Source organism: Somniosus microcephalus, chromosome 4 (genome assembly GCF_052327205.1).
Source record: "Somniosus microcephalus isolate GS21.2 chromosome 4, FLI_Smic_1.0, whole genome shotgun sequence".
Taxonomy (NCBI): domain Eukaryota; kingdom Metazoa; phylum Chordata; class Chondrichthyes; order Squaliformes; family Somniosidae; genus Somniosus; species Somniosus microcephalus.
Window position 1 is genome coordinate 252,409,167 of NC_140990.1, and position 20,220 is coordinate 252,429,386.

The 20,220-nt window shown below is 39.6% G+C and overlaps 1 protein-coding gene across 5 annotated transcripts in view; it reads right to left on the reverse strand.

Annotated features, from left to right (window-relative positions):
- The window catches only part of fastkd1 (FAST kinase domains 1), a 57,857-nt gene that overhangs the window by 10,321 nt on the left and 27,316 nt on the right, over window positions 1-20,220 (reverse strand). For 4 of the 5 annotated variants that reach the window (XM_085986221.1, XM_085986219.1, XM_085986220.1 and 1 more), the window contains 8 exons: window positions 14,914-15,039; window positions 13,749-14,168; window positions 13,174-13,284; window positions 12,911-13,042; window positions 7,621-8,107; window positions 4,372-4,486; window positions 2,407-2,535; window positions 1,091-1,222 (listed from right to left, as the gene is read on the reverse strand). In XM_085986221.1, coding sequence (XP_085842347.1) covers window positions 1,091-1,222; window positions 2,407-2,535; window positions 4,372-4,486; window positions 7,621-8,107; window positions 12,911-13,042; window positions 13,174-13,284; window positions 13,749-14,168; window positions 14,914-15,039 — 1,652 coding nt within the window. Of the gene's footprint in view, window positions 1-1,090; window positions 1,223-2,406; window positions 2,536-4,371; window positions 4,487-7,620; window positions 8,108-12,910; window positions 13,043-13,173; window positions 13,285-13,748; window positions 14,169-14,913; window positions 15,040-17,902; window positions 17,988-20,220 lie in introns of those variants that run through there. The other variant, XM_085986224.1, reaches the window with a different exon arrangement.

The window sequence follows — 20,220 nt, forward strand, 5'->3', positions numbered from 1 at the left end:
CAACTTTTCACCACAGAGATCGCAAGATCTCTGGGCAGTTTTCTTCAAGGTCAGCAACGAGCGCCTTTGCTTTGCCGCTGATCCCAAAGAACAGGCCATTCAATTACTCAGCAGGTTGCCGGAGGGTAATATTTTTACTGACTTGTTCTAGGAACTTCATTAAAATCTTAAACCTCAATTATATAAGAGTTTTGAGAGCCAAGCCTGTTCTGATATTTTAATATTCATATTTATTGAACTACTGCACCAAGAATGGATTACAATCAATAATGAAATATGGCTAGGATCACACGCAGTTTAGAAGACAACCCTATGCACATGGATTCCTTCTTAATGCTGATTTAAATATTTATACTATACTATGGTTACAGTACAAACTCAATAGTATTAAACCTGACCTGGACATTCTGTCCATACATGCTGTGACCCATACCCACGTTATCAGATCAGAGCCATTGCTCCTAAACATGTCCCTGTTAAATAACTTTATGGTCAATTCTGTGTCAGGCCCCCAGTACCCTGGATGTGTATCAGATATTGGCCACACTGCCGTTATGCTCGCTGTGAGGTATTCCAATTATTTTCCCAGCAAAATTGTGGCTTGAATTCGCCACTGGAGGATCAGGAAGCACAGCAGTTTAACTTATGGCATTCGGCGTCAATGTCACCATTCCAGCGAATTCTGGGCCCGTGTATGGTATGAACTACAGGAGTACCACAAGAGGGGAAATTTAAACCTGCAGCTTAATGGTTGAGTTGATTAAACAGCTGTAGAAAATTCATATTCTAACACCGACACCAAAATCTGCCAACCATTGTTTTGAATTTGCCCTGTTATGCAGAACAAGTGCGAAGAAGGATATTTCCTCGAGGCAAAGTTTCCAATGTTGGGCCTGACTACTGGATATTTGGCTCTCCCTACAGCTCATGCAGACAGACACAATCCAACCAAAAAACTGAAGGGAAATTATTAGTTTTCCATCCCACAGCAGCATAGACTGAGGAGAACAAGCATTAAAAGAGGAATAGGAAAAAAACTAAGTGAGAAGGGTTCAAAAATACAGCTCTATTTACAGTAGCAATCACTAACCTTTATTTAGCAACTGCTGGCAATAACGGTCATGAAACCAAGGAGTCTGGAATTCTGGACACTCTAAACAGACAGCTCTGTTCAGCTCCATTAAACGTAACCGGATCCGCATGTTCAGAGCATCAGGCAGTGCTAGTATTAGAAACCAAGTTATTATAATAGACTACAGCATTTCCTTTTCCCATCAATTTTTCTCCCCTCTCCTAAAGGCATTGACTTCTTGCTAGAGTACAGTTTCATAAGCTGGTACTTTGTCCAAAGGGGCAATCTTCACACGGAAGCCAAGACAGTGAGTGTTGGCAAGCTATTTGACTACATGATGCGTCACAGATGAGTCTGATTCTATTCTCACCCAATGGCCACATGCAGACTCACATGCAGTCAACGGATACCAATCAGGTGTGGTAATTTTTCCCTCCTTTACCCAGGGGCATCAAGGCAAATTGTTGTACTACTACGATGGAGATTAGCCAACAGTACAGATGGAGACCTTCCTTTTCTGTATGCATCAGCTCAGAGAGTCAAAAGTAATAATACCCCAGTGCTGGATGCTCATAAAATAAGGAATCCAATTAACTCAAAAACAAAATAATAATCAGAAGAGATTTTGGCTGGTTGGGTAAAACAATCTAAGATTATAACACAAAGTGCAATTCAGGCTATGTCTGACAATTTTTTTTTCATTCTCAGGATGTGGGTGTGGCTGGCAAGGCCAGCATTTGCTGCCCATCCCTAGTTGCCCTGAGAAGATGCTGGTAAGCCTTTGGACACAACTTAGTGGCTTGCTAGGCCACTTCAGAGGGCAGTTAAGAGCCAACCATGTTGGTGTTGGACTAAAATCACATATAGACTGAGTAAGGATGACAGGTTTCATTCCTGAAAGTAGTAATTTTGTCTGCTTTGTTATTATAAGTCAATGCTGCATTATGCAGTGATAATTTATGAGCAAAAGTGGTTCCTTTGGTTGCTCAAAATATTTATTAAAGTTTTGAGATATTAAAAATTCACCCAATTATAATAACCGATCTAACTGTAGGCCCAGTCACCACATGTGCGCAAAAAAGCTCTGAGTGTCATCCAAAGTCTGGGAAATCCCATTTTGATGATTTATGCTTTAAATTGCATCTGGAAAATACTAATCAAAATCTGTGTTTTGATCAAAGGTAGGCATGCTATGTTTCTGAAATTATATTTAGGGGTGGGGGGGGGGGGGGGAAAGTGCAGACCCAATGATACACGGAATCTCAAAACAGTTGGGAGTGTAATGACAATAATTGTTTACAAGTACCAGTACTTAAATAACAAAAGAAACTTACTGTCAAGCTGTGAGTCTAACTTCGCTAGGAAATCCACACTAAAAATAGTCTTCATTATATCTTCAGGAAAGTAGCCTGCAAGAGCTAGTGAGTAACCAAATAGCACCAGAAGATGGGGGTCAAATAAACCTGTGTAAAGAAAAAAAAGACTTGCATTATTATAGCACCTTTCATGACCTCAGAACGTCCCAAAGCACTTAATTAAGTACTTTGAAAGTGTAGTCACTGTTGTAATGTAGGCGAAAAAAGTAAATCCACTATATTACTGAACAATCTAAATCAGTACAATAAAGATATGAAAAATGAAGTTTATCACCAAGACTAATGTTCTAAATCTTGAACTTTATTGGTATTTCTGTATTACAACACTCATCTGTATGGTAAAAGTAGTATGAAAACAGATATACAATTGGGATGTAGTTGCAGCATGATCACTGGAAGCTTGGATCAAGAGAGAAATTCATAGTTATTATTTTAATTTAAAAATTATTTATGGAAGAAATGTTAATGTACCCCAATTAATTCCTGGAAGATAGCTTTCATCTCTACAGACACCTTTTGCTGTATTCCTCAAAGTCGTTCAAGTGGAAATAGCATTCAAAATTAGGGGTAACTATATAGCCTTCAAAAATACTTTGTTGGTTGTTTGTCACAGATCTAGTTAAAATTATTTGATCTGTAATTTATATTGTAAATTTTAACATTCAGTCCTTGCCTGCTAAAGTATGAGTAACTCGAATGCGCTCCCCACTTTAGTTTCTCATTTGACAGGTTATGTGTGCATTTTGGACATCTACAGAAAGAAGAGAAAAAGAAAAAGAACGAAAGAAAGATTTGGATTTATATAGCACCTTTCACGACCTCTGGACGTCCCAAAGCGTTTTACAGCCAATGAAGTACCTTTGAAATGTAGTCATTGTTGTAATGTAGTGGCAGTAGGCAGATAGACATTGAAAATTCCTGCATGGCCTTTTTGTTTAAAGGTCATCAAATCCAGCTAGTTCATCTCAGCTGCCCTGGTCTTCCTGAGAGGAGGGTGGCTGTTTCCAAGCCACTACCAATACTGTTTAGAGACACACTAGCCAACAACAACTCTACAAAATTCTCCCTCCCTTATAAAGATGTAGCTGGTGTAACAGCTGTGTAATTAAGTAGAAACTCAAAAGTGAGAAAAATTCAATCTCCATCCCTACTGTAGTCATTAGTGTGATGCTGCACATGAAAATATAGTTTCCTGAGCTAGAACAGATACCTAGAAAAGTTAATTATGCAAATTGGGTAACTTAATTGAAAATACAAAATCATTCTATAGCTTGTACCCCCGCCAACCCACTTACAACATAAATAGATCTATAAATCCAATACAAAAATCAGCAAACAAGTTACCTATCTTAAGTTTCAGAAGGACAGACATTCTGAAATTGATCTTCATTTACTGATTCATTGTTGCAGCCCTCCTTCGAATAAATCTTTATTCTAGCCTTCCTAGTTCAGTCCAAAGTTAGGTTTCAAATGCAGTATGCAGCCGACTGGATTGAGCCAACAGTTGTCAGAGAAATTGGGCCAGGGTCTCAGAATCTTGCTATCAATTTGCAATATGGCAGAGTGCTCAAACCACCACTACCCCTCCAATTCCCTGTGTGCTGTTTAAAGTAATGGACTGAGCAAGGAAATAGCCACAATAAAGAGGTTTTGTTTTTCCAACTAAAATAAACTAGTTTAAAAATCCAATACTAAGCCAAACAATTACTACTGTAGTGTTCAATTTTACATGTTTACTACAGGTGAATTCAAAGTTTACACAATTGAAATGCATTAAAATCATTTATGGATTGAGAATAAACCTCTGCTTTAATATGAGAAGTCAAGCAACTTACTTACTAAGAAGAAAATATCTGTAGACATTATATACTGATTGCAAAGATTTATATGTTGCACTCCCACGATGTGTAGTACAATACTCACTCAAATGAGGCCTGAAATGCTGTATACATGATTCAAAGAATTTTTCAGCTTGTGGAGGATCGTAATTCAGGATAGTGAACGGAAGCAAGGTGGCATAGGTGGCTGAATAATGGATCTGAATTATTAAAAAAAATAAAGTCATCATCATATGCTTGTCAAAAGTATTTTGGCCACAAGACAGTGCCACAAATTGCTCAGCAGAGCCATTATTCAAATGATAAATGCTCTAGGTTTTCCATGGAGGATCAAGGAATTATAATTGAAAGTTAATAGCTTCTACAACATTTTAGCAAGATCAGAATGTCCATAACTATTGCTAACTTTTTCCAATCCATCAATATAGAGTTTATTGATAGAAATTACAGCACGAGGTGGCCATTCAACCCATCATGCCTGCACTAGTGCTGGTCCTGCAATTGGACCCGTTTACTATAATCCCATTTCCCCTGACCTTTCCCCATATCATTTTGCATTCTTTTTCAAATAGTCATCCAATTCCCTTTTAAATGATGTTATAATCTCCGATTCAATACAAATGTGTGGTAAAGCATTCCATATTCTAAGAAACCTTTAACATTTCAAATACAGATGAAACCAAAATCAAGACTCTCTAGTAAATTTTATCCAATTCTCTCTTCTCTGATTTTTGTCCTGAGTTGACATCTCCTGAAAAGTGGTTCCAGAAGTTACAGGTGACTTCCAGTAGCCATTCTTCATATGCAAACCGAGAAACTATTTGGTCAAGCAGAGCAGTATTTAAGCAATTTGTTTAGAATTAGTACACATTCAGGAACATTGCACCACATTCATTAAAGTTCAGAATTACAAAATAGAATTAGAGAAACTACAGCACAGGAGTAGACTATTTGGCCCATCATCCTTAGCCCTGGCTTTTCAACTTTATTCTAATCCCATCTCTGTGCCCTTTCTTCATATCTTTATATTTTTTCTTCTCAAATAATTATCCAATCCTCTTTTAAATTATGTTATAAAACCTCTGCTTCAATGGCTACTTGTTGTAAAGCTTTTCTTATTCTAATGATCCTCAGTGTCAAAAAAATTATTCTAATTTCCCACTTCTGGAGTTTAAAGTGGATGAATGCCGAGAGTTCTCCCCAGCAGTCAATGACTTATTTGTTTAATTTGTTATGTATTCCATCCTGAGCAGAAGGTGAAGGCAAATAAGTGACCCATTCTTTTCTTCACTAATACCTCAACAAACCATTAATGGATTGTTCCCTCTTGCACCCACCAATAAAATAAAGTTGCTTTTTACTTCTGGTAAAGCCGTAATGGAGAGCGCTTTTGGCCAATCAGGATTTAGCACTGAAGGGTCATTTGGCCTAAAGCTGCAGGGCTAGGACTGGTAAGTGACTTTCTTTTACTATAATTAGCACTTGTGTGTAGTAAAGTACAGTAGTTGGTGCTGAGCATATGAACTGTGCTGTCTGTGTGCACATAAATGTTATGTAGAATCATACAGCACAGGAGGCGGCCTTTTGGCCCATTGTGCTTTATAGCCCTGCAAATATTTTCTTTTCAAGTATATATCCAATTCCCCTTTGAAAGTTACTATTGAAAATGCTTCCACCACCCTTTCAAGCAGTGCATTCTAGATCATCATAATTCAGAGTAAATTAGTTTAATTTTAAAAATATTTTGTATAACATAAATGTTTAAAAAAGGTACAATGAAAGGATAGCTGTAACTTGAGTTGTGTGAACCTTGCTGAACACTTGCAAAATTGTTACTGGCTGCACCCACTCAAGTTCAAACTTACTTGACTTGAGGAACAGCAGGAAACACTTGGTCACCTATAGAAGGTGGAGGAAGGGGTTTCTGGAACACAGATTCCAAGAGATGGTTACCTCACAGGCAGGCAGAGAGACAGAAGATGAGGATTTGAAGCAGGCAACCATCCATCAAGGTGGGAAGAGAAGTAGGAAGTAGTGCAGGGGTCTCGAGGTCACTGCTTTAGCGAGTAAGTTATCAATATTGAATAATTGTTCCAAAGACACTGATTCAGGAGAGGGCAATGGCACAATGGAAAGCGTGGTTGAAGGGAGGGCGAAGAGTGGAGTACAGAAACAGTGGTAGTGGGAGAATTTATATGGAGAAGAATAACCAGTCATTTTTGGAACCACAAACCTGAGTTCCAAATGGTTTGTTGTATCATATGGTCAGGGTCAGAGCCATAACAAAGCACATGCAGAAGTCCTTGCAGGAAGATCATTTGGAAATCATAGTTCATGTTGCAACCAACAACATAGGGAAGAATGGGTTTCAGGTCCAACAGAAAATGTTCCATCAGTTAGGAAGTACATTAAGAAGTAGAACCTCAAAGCTGGTAACCTCAGGATTACTACCAGTGCCACACATTAGCCAGCACAACAACAGCCAGATTAGGGAGGTAAATATATGGCTCGAGATGTAGAAGGAAAGGGATCAGACTCCTTAGGCATTAGCACCAGTTCTGGGGCAGAAATGAGCTGTACTGACAGATCAGTTTATGTCAGAACAGAGCAGGGACCAGTATATTCATGGGAAGGTTAATTAGACCTGTGGGGGGAGGATTTAAACTAATAGACCAGGAAGGAAGGGAAAAACAGAGTAGAGCCGACAGCTTGGGAGGGAAAATAAATTCCACCCATTTAGACAGCGAGAAAGGAAAAAGTTGAAAGAGGTTAAACAGAGTAAATAGTAAAAGACAAAAAAATCTGGATCTGGCAAAACAAAAAAAGGGAAAAATGATCAACCAAAGGAATTCAAACCAAAACACACGAGTATGAGAAACAAAATTGGGAATTAGAATTATTGATTAAAATAGAAAATGGTGGAATAGCAGTAACTGAAACTTGGCTGCAGCTGAGTCAGAATTAGCAAATAAAGATACCAGAGTATAAAAATTTGAGGACGGAGAAGGAAAAAGAGGGAGAAGGCATAGCAGTGTTAGAGACAATTGGCAGAACTTTCAACTTTGACAGGGGCATAAAACAGGCAGTGGTGGATCAGCCACGCATTATACACCCCGCATGATTTTCCTTTCAATTGAAGTCAATGGAAAGAAAAAAAATCAGGCAGGCTGTGTAACAAGCAGCCAATTCACTACCATCTATTTTAAGCCCCTACAGAAGTTGAAAGTTGCACCCACTATGATAGCATTAGAGTTTACAGGTTTAAATAGAGGTGGTCAAAAGAGGACAAAAAATAATGCTTTTTTTCTTATATAATGTACTAACTTTTACATACCTTGTTGATATGTTCAAGTGTGACAGATGCTATTTGGTCCAGCAGACCAGTATGCAGGCATTTTGTTTTGGTTAGAAATAGTGCAAATTCAGGAACATTGGACCAAGTCATCTGATCAATCAATCGTTCAAAGGTCGCCATAGTTTCTTCTGCAAGAATTTCTTCAAACCATTCTCCGGAGACGTATTTTAGCTCTTCTATTAGCAGGTCCATACGGTCTGCCTTCTGCAGTCTCTGCAAACCACATTTATTTAGCTTTTGAAGTAGCTTCACATATACTGCTGCTGTACCAGGTTGGTATGAGGAGCCATTCCGTACCCACTTGGTGATGGCAATGGCAAATGCATTCAAGTCACTTAAGTTACACTGGGGCAAGACAGCATCGATACGTGCAGGAATCAAGTGATCAGTTCGTGGAGAGGGAAGCAGAGAGAGAACCCGAGTTAACATGGACACCTCATAGGGGACAACACTGAGATGAAGATAACTGAAGTGGGGTGGGGGGTGAGGAAAGAGAAAAATGACAAAATTATGAGTATTTAGAAGTGCCAAATGTGCTGGTAACTTTCCATTATGCACTCATATCTGATGGGAATGAGATTTAGACCACGCTGTTGGTTAAATATGCAAACCTGAGCTGCAATAATCCCAGAAATCCCAGAAACCCCACAGTGCAGATAGAGGCCATTTCGGCCCATCGAGCCTGCACCGACACATATCCCACCCGATCCCCGTAAACCCTACACCAACACATATCCCACCCTATCCCTGTAACCCCACGTATTTAATCCCCCTAACACTAAGGGTCAATTTATCATAGCCAATCAACCTAACCCGCACATCTTTGGACTGTGGGAGGAAACCGGAGCACCCGGAGAAAACCCACGCAAACACGGGGAGAATGTGCAAACTCCACACAGACAGTCGCCCGAGGCCGGATTCGAACCCGGGTCTCTGGCGCTGTGAGGCAACAGTGCTAACCACTATGCCACCGTGCTGTGTCCTAATTAAAAATAAAATAGTTATCAAATATTTACTGAGAGCTGACTGATGTATTTATACTAATGAGAATGGAGGCAATCCAGGAGTGTTTGGTAAATAGGCATGCTCTCCATGCAATGCAGATGTGAAAATCATCTTATATGATTCACACACGGTGATCACTAACCTATAATTAGAGAACTCCATGTGTGACTTAATCAATACTTAACTTTATATTGTAATTCCAAAATGAAGAAATATTAAGAGATGTATTGCTCTGCATCTGAATTTCCACTGCAGTTAAATAAGACCAAATCATGTTATCTTGTAAAATAACCAGAGTATTCATCAAGATTCATCTTCAATTACAGTACATAGAATAGACAGCACAGAAACGGTTCATTCGGCCCAAATGGTCTGTCGGTGTTGAATCTCCACACGAACTTCCGCTCACCCTAATTCATCTAATCCTATTGGCATATCCTCCTAAGATTTTCTTTGTATCCTGTCTCTATTAATCTCCCTATTTTAGTGTTGCCACTAAAGTTGACCAACTTAGTTACTTTCAGTCATTTATTTAGATTACTAGAGGTTAAAAGCACTGACTCCAGTTACCACTCCCTCCCCAGCTTTATTGTATACCAGTTTCTTTGTTTAAATCAGCTTCTTGTCCAGTTCCACGTTCTACCCTAAATTCTTGTGGTGTTCATTATGTCTTTCATGTCAAAAGGCTTTCTGAAAGTCCAAATAAACTACATTACAGTGAGCACTATTGTCTATCTGTAATCCTTCTTCTTACTACTTCTTCTTAGGCAGTCCCTCGGAACTGAGGATGACTTGCTTCCACATTAAAAATGAGTTTGCAGGTGACTGATGAGTCCAATGCGGGACCTACAGTCTCTGTCACAGTTGGAGCAGACGGTGGTTGAAGGGGCGGGTGGGTGGGGTGCTTGGGTTGACGTGCGTTTCTTGCGCTGCTTGCGCTTGGCTTCCGCTTGCTCCCGGTGGAGACTCGAGGTGTTCGGCGCCTTCCCGGATGCTTCTCCTCCATTTTGTGCAGTCTTGGGCCAGGGATTCCCAGGTGTCGATGGGGATGTTACACTTTTTCCAAGGAGGCTTTGAGGGTGTCCTTGAAGCGTTTCCTCTGCCCACCTGGGGCTCTCTTGCCATGCCAGAGCTCCGAGTAGAGCACTTGTTTTGGGAGTCTCGTATCAGGCATGCGGACAATGTGACCCATCCATCGGAGCTGATTGAGCATGGTCAAAGCTTCGATGCTGGGGATGTTGGCCTGAGCAAGAACACTGACATTGGTGCGCTTAGCCTGCCAATAGAGGCAGCGATGGTGGTACCTCTCCAGTGCTTTGAGGTGCCTCTACCAACCTGCCCCCACCACACAGTACTGCCCCCCCGATTATCAAAATCCACGACAAGGCCTTGGACAACGTGGACCACTTTCCATACCTCGGGAGCCTACTGTCAATAAGGGCAGACGTCGACAACGACCGCCTTCAGTGTGCCAGTGCAGCCTTCGGTTGCCTGAGGAAGAGAGTGTTTGAAGACCAGGACCTCAAACCCGGCACTAAGCTCATGGTCTACAGAGCAGCAGTGATACCCGCCCTGCTGTATGCCTCAGAGACATGGACCATGTACAGGAAACTCTCGTTTAAACGGCACCTAAATATCCAGAATTCTCTATTAACCGGCAAAATTCATACTCCGAAAGCAACACCGTTGCCGAGTCCCCCGCGCTGGCCAAGTTAGTCAGTGGGGGTAGTTCTCCAAACTGCCACTGCTCGGCTTCTTGGCGCTGTCGGAAGTCCGAACACCTCAATAACAGGAGTTTGACTCTCCTGCGCTGCCGGTAGTCTCTTCCGATCCGCCATTTTTCTGTGTGTCTCCCGCACTGCCGTTGAAAATAGCCTCGGTAGATAACCCTCTCCGTCATCCGGAATTTTTAATCAACCGGCACCATCCCGGTCCCGTCGGGGCTGGATACCAAAGAGTTTCCTGTACATCTGTAATATGCTCAAGGAACATAAGAAATAGGAGCAGGAGTAGGCCATTTGTTCCTTCGAGCCTGCTCCGCCATTCAATAAGATCATGGCTGATCTTCTACCTCATTTCCACTTTCCTGCACTATCCCCATATCCCTTAATATTCAAAAATCTATCGATCTCTGTCTTGATAATATCCAACGACTGAGCCTCCACAGCCCTCTGGGGTAGAGAATTCCAAAGATTCACCACCCTCTGAGTGAAGAAATTTCTCATCTCTGTCCTAAATGGCCGACCCCTTATTCTGAGACTGTGACCCCTGGTTCTAGACTCCCCAGCCAGGGGAAGACATCCTCCCTGCATCTACCCTGTCAAGTCCTGTAAGAATTTTGTATGTTTCAATGAGATCACCTCTCATTCTTCTAAACTCCAGAGAATATAGGCCTAGTCTACTCAATCTCTCCTCATAAGACAATCCCCCCATCCCAGGAACCAGTCTGGTGAACCTTCATTGCACTCTCTCTATGGCAAGTACATCCTTCCTTAGGTAAGGAGACCAAAACTATACACAATACTCCAGCTGTGGTCTCACCAGGGCCCTATATAATTGCAGTAAGATGTCATTACTCTTATACTCAAATCCTCTTGTAATAAAGACCAACATACCATTTGCTTTCCTAATTACTTGCTGTACCTGCATGTTAACTTTTAATGATTTGTGTACAAGGACACCCAGGTCCCTGAACACCAACATTTCCCAATCTCTCACCATTTAAAAAATACTCGGCTTTTCTATTTTTCCTACCAAAGTGGATAACTTCACATTTCTCCACATTATATTCCATTTGCCATGTTCTTACCCACTCACTTAGCCTGTCTATATCCCCTTGAATCATCCTTGCATCCTCCTCACAACTTACAATCCCACCCAGCTTTGTATCAGCAGCAAACTTGGATATATTACATTTGGTCCCCTCATCCAAATCATTGCTATAGATTGTGAATAGCTGAGGCCCAAGCACTGATCCTTGCGGTACCCCACTAGTTACAGCCTCCCAACCTGAAAATGACCCGTTTATTCCTACTCTCTGTTTTCTGTCCGTTAACCAATCCTCAATCCATGCTAGTATATTACCTCCAATCCCATGAGCTCTAATTTTGTTTAATAACCTCGTGTGGCATCTTATCAAATGCCTTCTGAAAATCCAAATACACCACATCCAGTGGTTCCCCCTTATCTATTCTGCTAGTTACAACCTCAAAAAATTCTAACTGATTTGTCAAACACTATTTCCCTTTCATAAATCAGTGTTGACTCTGCCTAATCCTATTATTTTCTAAGTGCCCTGTTACCACATCCTTAATAATAGATTCTAGCATTTCCTACTACTGATGTCAGGCTAACCGGTCTGTAGTTCCCAGTTTTCTCTCTCCCTCCTTTCTTAAAAAGTTGAGATGGTTTGTCAATCAGAATCTTTCTCTTCTAAATCCATGTTGACTGTTTGGGTTATTGCTATTTCGTAGGCCCGCAAAATAGATTCAATTACTTTATTCATTATTGATATTAAACTAATGTTTTTTTAAAAAAATGAGCAAACAATAATACCACAAAGATAAGTAAAAATAAAAATGAGGGAGGCCAGTCAGCTCACCTAGGTCATCCTTTAATTGCCTCTATAATGCCTTCACTACCCTACTCAGAAGCCTATTCCACATATTAGTCACTCTTTACTTGAAGAAATGCTTCTTGACATCAGTCCTAAACTTGCTTTATTTACTAGTTTATAAGTATATACCCTGGTGCTGAAAACATGGGTTAACTTGAAATAGCACTTTGGACAAAACTTTATTAAAAGCAAACCACATTCTTTACTCGAAGGCAATTTTTAAAGATACCCAATTTTTTTCCCCTGAATGTTATATAACTTTCACTGAGCATTTGAAAAAATATTGAACATTTGCTGCTACAAAGTGTACAAAATCTCAGTGCCCAAAGCACCATATTATTTTCAGTAAAATATAGCATAAATTAGTGTTGATTATTAATGCATAATAGAAAAGGCCAAAAGATTGAACAGCTGAAAATTCTAGTAACATTTCAAGATTATTCAGAAAATGCAAATAGCGGTTCTGTATTACAGAAAATCAGCTTTGCATGTGCTCTGAAAGATTTCTTAAAAAGGCTGCATAGAAGCAAGAATTCAAAGTTACTATCTCACTTATTTGATCAGCATTTGATATGTTAAAGTGCAGCACGATAAATACCGAGCATGAAAATAGTGTGTGTGATCAGTTTTTTCTAATATTCATTTTACCTTACTAACATTCGCCTCAGTTCTGCGTACAACTCTGGATTTTGACAATGAAGCGGCAACAATGCCTGTGTTATTCTTGCAATATCCAGTGGTTTGTATTGATCCAATTGCTTGTACAAAGTTGATGCAACTCTGAGCGAGGAGAGAAAAAATAAACAAACATTTTCAGGGCAAATTTATGGAGTCATAGCACGAAGTATAAATACTTTTTACATCCATTACAGTACGTTTTCATGCAAGCAATAGAACATACATACACTTACTTTTGAATTAGTTGTGGATTCCTGCATTCCATCTCTCCCATGGTCTCTATTACTGCTAATGTTTGTGAAGGGCTAAACTCTTCAACCATTAACAAGGTAGCAGATTCAAGCCTTTATGGGGTAAGGAGGAAGGAGGAAAAAAAATCTGTTGTAAATTATTTTGTTAAATGCACAAGTCAAAATTCATTAAAATATAAATAAAAGTATATATAGTTTGACAATTGATTACAAATACCGTAAAATATGTAATTTCAATCAATTTAAATCAGGTGGTTTTAAAAACATTTGTTGGATTTAACTGTATTAAATGTTAAAAGCTAAATTATTAATGGCTTCCATTCATTTTTTACTGGGATTTAATTCAGTCTTTCTTAAATGGACAAAGATCATGAAATTAAAATCTCAAAACAATGACATTTACAGGGTTTTTGAGACACATTTTTAAACTATGCAGCAATAATAGAAATCCAAAAAACAAAGAACATAACTTTACATTTTTCTTATACAATGAGCAACTAAAGAAAGTAGTCAGAAGTTATTTTTAGATGCCATAATTGCCAAAGTTAGTAACATACCTTTCCCTAACCACCGGTCCTGATAAAGGTCCTAATGCTGCAAAGAGCTTGGCAAAACTGGCAGGATCAGTGTGAGTATTCACAAGTTCAGTAAGTCTCCATTTAGCAGCTAGCCGAAAGTCACAATTGTTAAAATGTAGAGACTGGTACACCCCAAGGATTATACTTATATTATCAGCATCTAGGCTTTTTATGTTCTGAAGAAGAATCTTGTTGCATTTTTCCAACAAAGGACGATAACTGAACTTGATATTGCGTAGAAATTGTACTATTCGGCGTGAATTGTTAAACTGAGAGGGATCCCTGGTATCTTGCGAGGGATCCCTGGTATCCAATAGAAATTCTGCCTTTTCTATCAGACAATTGCGAAGGCGTGTGGAGATCATACCAGAAATGCTCAACATTAATGATGAAAGTATCCTATTCAACAGACAAGACATAATTAGCAATGACAGAAATAATGCTTTCAAAATCATTCATTGTTTTGCACAATATTTTATGTTCCATATGGCAACAAAAGTTATACATATTTTCCCTATACCACAGTATTTAATTTAACAGATGATGATAGATTGAGTAAATACCAATAGGGGTTGGTACAGACAAATATTAATAGGACTTTTTTAGTATTGTACTGCCACTTTTTTTTTTTAAAAAGATCTATTTTATTGAATTCAAATTGTTTTGCTATTTAGTCATGATCCATTTAGATCATTTCAAAAGATCACATTCATAAACATCTGAAAAATGTTTACTTGATTATTTGGTTTAGCAACAATCTTCTATCTTTTGGAATAAAAAATAATCATTGCTGACAACTTACTAGTGCAAAAGAACACCAACTGATCTATAATCATCAACATTATATTAATCCTTCTGATCAACTTCAGGAAATATACTTAAACAAATTGCTTTATTAAAATATACATCAATTAATACACCAACCCCCAAAATTCTACAGCTTCTCCCTTTACACCTGAAAAGGAAAACTTCCATTTATATAGCATTTTGTGTTTCTCAAACATTCCATGTGCAATGAATTATTTTGAAGTGGAGTTCTTACTGTTTGGCATAAAAACCTGAAACCAATGCAAGATTAGTGACACAAAGTGCTGCAGCCATAGGAACCAACAATACTACAGTACTTGCCTATTAGCAACCTTACCTTGTATCCTGTATAGATTCCAGTTTCCTACTAACAATATCAGTGATTTCTCCCATTAGTGGACTATGGTACATATGCTGATCAGTCAGACACACAGCAAACTTGGATAATGTAGCCATACTAAACCTGTCATAACAGAAACAGCTTTAACACTTATAGCCTAGAAAACAATACTACAGTGGTGTAAATGTGATATTTTATTCAGTACAGAGTTAGGTGCTCATTTACCCTTTTGGGTCTGGTCACAGCAAAATGAACTGGCAGAGCAATAGTGTTAAATAGCACCAATAATAATCAAAAAGGCTAATAATGGAGTGCTGGCCTTTATATCTAGAGGACTAGAACACAAGGGGGTAGAAGTTCTGCTACAGCTGTACAAAGCCCTGGTTAGACCACACCTGGAGTACAGTGTTCAGTTCTGGGCACCACACCATAGGAAGGATATATTGGCCTTGGAGGGAGTGCAGTGTAGATTTACTAGAATGATACCGGGACTCCAAAGGTTAAATTACGAGGCGAGATTATATAAACTAGGGTTGCGTTCCCTGGAATTGAGAAGATTAAGGGGTGATTTGACCGAAGTTTAAGATATTAAGGGGAACCAACAAAATAGAGAGAGATAAACTATTTCTGCTGGTTGGGGAGTCTAGGACTAGGGGACATAGCCTAAAAATTAGAGCCAGGCCTTTCCGGAGTGAAATTAGGAAACCCTTCTACATGCAAAAGGGTGGTAGAAGTTTGGAACTCTCTTCTGCAAATGGCAATTGATGCAAAGTCAATTGTTAATTTTAAATCTGAAATTGATAGATCGTTAACCAGAGGTATTAAGGGATATGGGCAAAGGCTGATATATGGAGTTAGGTCTCAGATCAGCCATGATCACATTGAATGGCAGAACAGGCTTGAGGCGCTAAATGGCCTACTCCGTTTCCTATGTTGCTGTAATTTGTCTCAGTGCAGCAACCACGTCAACATCAAAAACATATGTCCTACCAGTCACTACACTATGTAATACTTTTATTTTCTAATCAGATTTGGCTAGCTTTCTGAGGTGCAACTTGGCCTCCATTAAGCATTTCACCAAGACTGATCTAACACATTTCATTCATGACATTTCACTTACCCAAAGACCTGACAAAATATCGGTAGACGTGGAAAAGGTAGAAGCAATGGAAGGGGTGAAAATTGATACAGGATTTACTAGAGATGCTTAGAGTGGCTAAGTCGCCTGGTCCAGATGGCTTGCATCCAGGTTGCTAAGGGAATTGGGGGAGGAGATAGCGGAAGGGCTTGTCATAATTTTCCAATCTTCCCTAGATGCGGGAAAGGTGCCCGAGGATTGGAAAGTGGCAAATGTGACACCATTGTTCAAGAAAGAGTGCAAGGACAATCCTAGTAACCATAGGCCGGTCAGTTTAACATCAGTGGTTTGGAAACAATAATCAAGGAAAATATTAACGGGCATTTGGAGAGGTTTATGCTAATTTAGGAGAGACAACACGGATTTGTAAAAAGCAGGTTGCGTTTGACTAATCTAATTCAATTTTTTGATGAAGTAACAGGGGGGATTGATGAAGGGAATGCAATGGATGTTGTCTACATGGATTTTAGGAAGGCGTTTGACAAAGTACCACATAGAAGGCTGGTTAACAAAATTGAGGCTTATGGAATAGGTGGGTCAGTGGCAGCTTGGATAAGGAATTGGCTTAAGGACAGAAAACAGCAAGTTGTGGTAAATGGCTGTTTTTCAGACTGGGGGGATGGGAGACAGTGGTGTTCCCCAAGGGTCAGTGCTGGGGTCACTGCTTTTTTTGATATTAAATGACCTGGATATTGGAATACAGAGTAGAATTTCTAAATTTGCCAATGACACCAAACTTGGGGGTGTGGCAAACAGTGAGGATGATACTAATCGACTGCAACAGAACATAGAAAGGCTAGCAGAATGGGCAGACAAGTGGCAGATGGAATTTAATAGGGAGAAGTGTGAAGTAATGCATTTTGGCAGAAGGAACAGGGAGAGGCAATATACACTTAATGGCACAATTTTAAAGAGTGTGCAGGGACAGAGGGACCTGGGAGTTAATATGCATAGATCCCTGAAGGTGGCAGGACATACTGAGAGAGTGGTTAGCAAAGCATATGGGATCTTGGGCTTCATAAACAGAGGTATTGAGTACAAAAGTAGAGACGTTATGCTGAATCTTTATAAAGCACTGGTTAGGCCACAACTGGAGTATTGCGTCCAGTTCTGGTCACCACACTTTAGGAAGGATGTGAAGGCCCTTGAGAGGGTGCAGAGGAGATTTACCAGAATGGTTCCGGGGATGGGGGAATCTTAGCTACAAGGACAGGTTGGAGAAGCTGGATTTGTTTTCATTAGAGCAAAGGATGTTGAGGGGTGATTTGATAGAGGTGTACAAGATTATGACGGGTTTGGATAGGCTAGACGGGGAAAGGCTGTTCCCACTAGTTGATGGTACAAGGACAAGGGGACACAGACTTAAGGTTTTGGGCAGGAGATACAGGGGGGACGTGAGGAAAAACTTTTTTACACAGCGAGTGATAAAGAACTGGAACTCGCTGCCTACGGAAGTGGTGGAAGCGGAGACACTCAAGGTTTTCAAGGGGAGACTGGATATGCACTTGAGGGAAATAAACTTGCAGGGTTACGGGGATAGAGCGGGGGAACGGGACTGACTGGATTGCTCGACAGAGCTGGCACGGACTAGATGGGCCGAATGGCCTCCTTCTGTGCCGTTAATACTCTATGACCTCATAACATCATCCAACATTGTATGGAGTAGATTTTTATCTGTACTGCTTAGGTATAAATTATTCCATTTTGGAAGGCAGATCAAGCAGGCTCCATTATGGGCATGTGAACCTTTCTACCAAATTTTCCTCTGTGCACTGCCCAGGTAAGAGAGACAAAAATCTATCCCTCCAATTCTCTTTATAAGCAGTGTCATTTTATTCTGCCACCTACCCTCAATCAGCATTAATGTAGCCTGCTTTCTTTTCTTGACAAGTGAGATTTTGATTATGCGGATTTTTAATGACATCTGATGACTAACACTGGTTACTTTCCATTCTCCCAAGCACATACAATGATTCCTGAAGGGGGAAGATAGAAGATATCCTCAGATTTCACAGTATAGAAAGAATTCAGCCAATCATACCTGTGCTGGCTCTGTGAAAAATCTATCCCTGCACTTTCCCAATAACCTTTACATTTTCCCCCAAATATTTATCCACTTCTCTTAACACTTCAAATGAAAAATCAGTCACAAACCTATCCTACCACTCTATGGTGGAGTGTATTGGTACATTAGCACTGGTTTGCCTATTTTAAAAATTCAAAATATATTCCATCAGATTTGTAGTAGATCCACATTTACTAATAGCAATTTAAAAAAGTAAAACAATGCATTACTAATGAGGGTGAGAAACTTACAATCAAAATCCTCTAAAGAAAGACAATCAAAATCCTCTAAAGAAAGAAAATTAAGGGAATAATTATTACCTTTAACATCAAACTCCCTTCCTCACTCCCCCAGTGTACTTCCATACATTTCTTCAATATTTTATTGAAACAGGGTTAATGACATTACTGGGGAAATGGCTTGGGGAAGTTGCTGAACCCAGCACACAGAGATTTGAAATTAGCGTTCTCAGGTGCAATGACCTAATTGCTGCTGTACCCTAATTATGTTGCTATTGAGGCTGTTTTGGGTCATATGCTGTGCGGTTTGGATTTCTTCTGTGCTGGTTTTTTATTTATATTGTCAAACAATAATCTTTAACAGAAATGGAAAAAATCTTAAAATCTAATGTTTAAGTGAATCAGGTTAAATGGGTACTAATGTTTTACTATTTAAAGTTATTGTTAAAATCCTTGCAATTTCTCTGCAAAATTGATGCTGCTACCTTGTTTGTTCTCAATAGACTATTCCATCATCGATGTGATGAATTGAATCAGAGCCAGGAACCCAAAGGTTAACATTTCAATCCAGTAAAATAGAGAGAGAAATCTATTAAAAAATGGAAATCAGAGAGAAAATGCTGGAAATTCATGGCACTTCTATCAGCAATCCAATAAGAAATAACACTTTGGGTGCAGAGATTTGTATTTCCAGCATGTTCAGTTTTATTATATAATCCAGTGAAAGTTTATTTTGAAAGAAAACATATCTTCGGAAAATCAAAGTTATGGTGTAGATTCAGGATGTTAAACCTAGAGTTCCAACAAACTATCCAGCTATCGGAATGTTAAGAGTACTGTACAGTTTAATCCCCTCTTCAACCCCGCAAAAGTGTTTAATCTAATGGTCAATAATTTGGAAATTACCGTGTATGCTATTATAAAATTAATATTCATGACTACCCATTCAAATTTCAACAGACACTACCTTACTAGAATGGATAATGAGACTGAAGTCCTCATGGAGCAGACATTCCTGCCTTCATTATTTTTAGCAAAACATAGGCTTGAGTAAAAAGTAGTGCAAGGTCAGTAGAAAATGCTAAAGGTCCTCATTTAGTGCCACTCTCCGGGTTCATACGTTCCCAAAAATGGATTAACATTTCAAAAAAGGAAAAGAATCATTTTTAAATGGAAATTTGAAGCTCCTTCACCAGGATGGCCTGAACAGTGGCCCAACCAGTCCCCAACCACTACCACCCTCCTGTGTCTACCCGATCTTATTTTCACCTTCAACAGCTTTTCCTTTAACTCCACTTCCTCCAGCTAAAAAGGTGCCACAATGGGAACCTGCATGGGTCCCAGCTATCCTGCCTTTGCAAGATATGTTGAACACTTTTTTCCGGTTCTACTCAGACCCCCTACGTAATCTCTTTCTCAGTTACATCGAAGAAGATTTACAAGGATGATACTGTGTTAGTGCAGCTTTCTGCTCCAACCCTGATTTAGATAATTTTTTTTAACAATGCTTCAAATTTCAACCTTGTGGTCCATTTCTGACTCTTTCATTCTCTTTTTATATCTCCAGGGATAGATCGTCCACTAATATCTATTACAAGTCCACTGACTCCAACAACTACCTGGATTATACTTCTTCCCACCCACTTCCTGTAAGGACTCCATTCTTCTATCCCAATTTCTGCATCAGACCTGCTCTTTGATGCCACCTTGTAGAGCAAGGTTTCAGGAATGTCCTTTTCCCTCAGCAAAGAATCCCCCTTTGCCATGGTAGGCAGGACCCCAAGCCGGGTTTCTCTCACTTCCTGTGCTCTGCTCTCACATCTCTCCCCACAATGATAATAGTCCCTCCTTGTCATCATCTT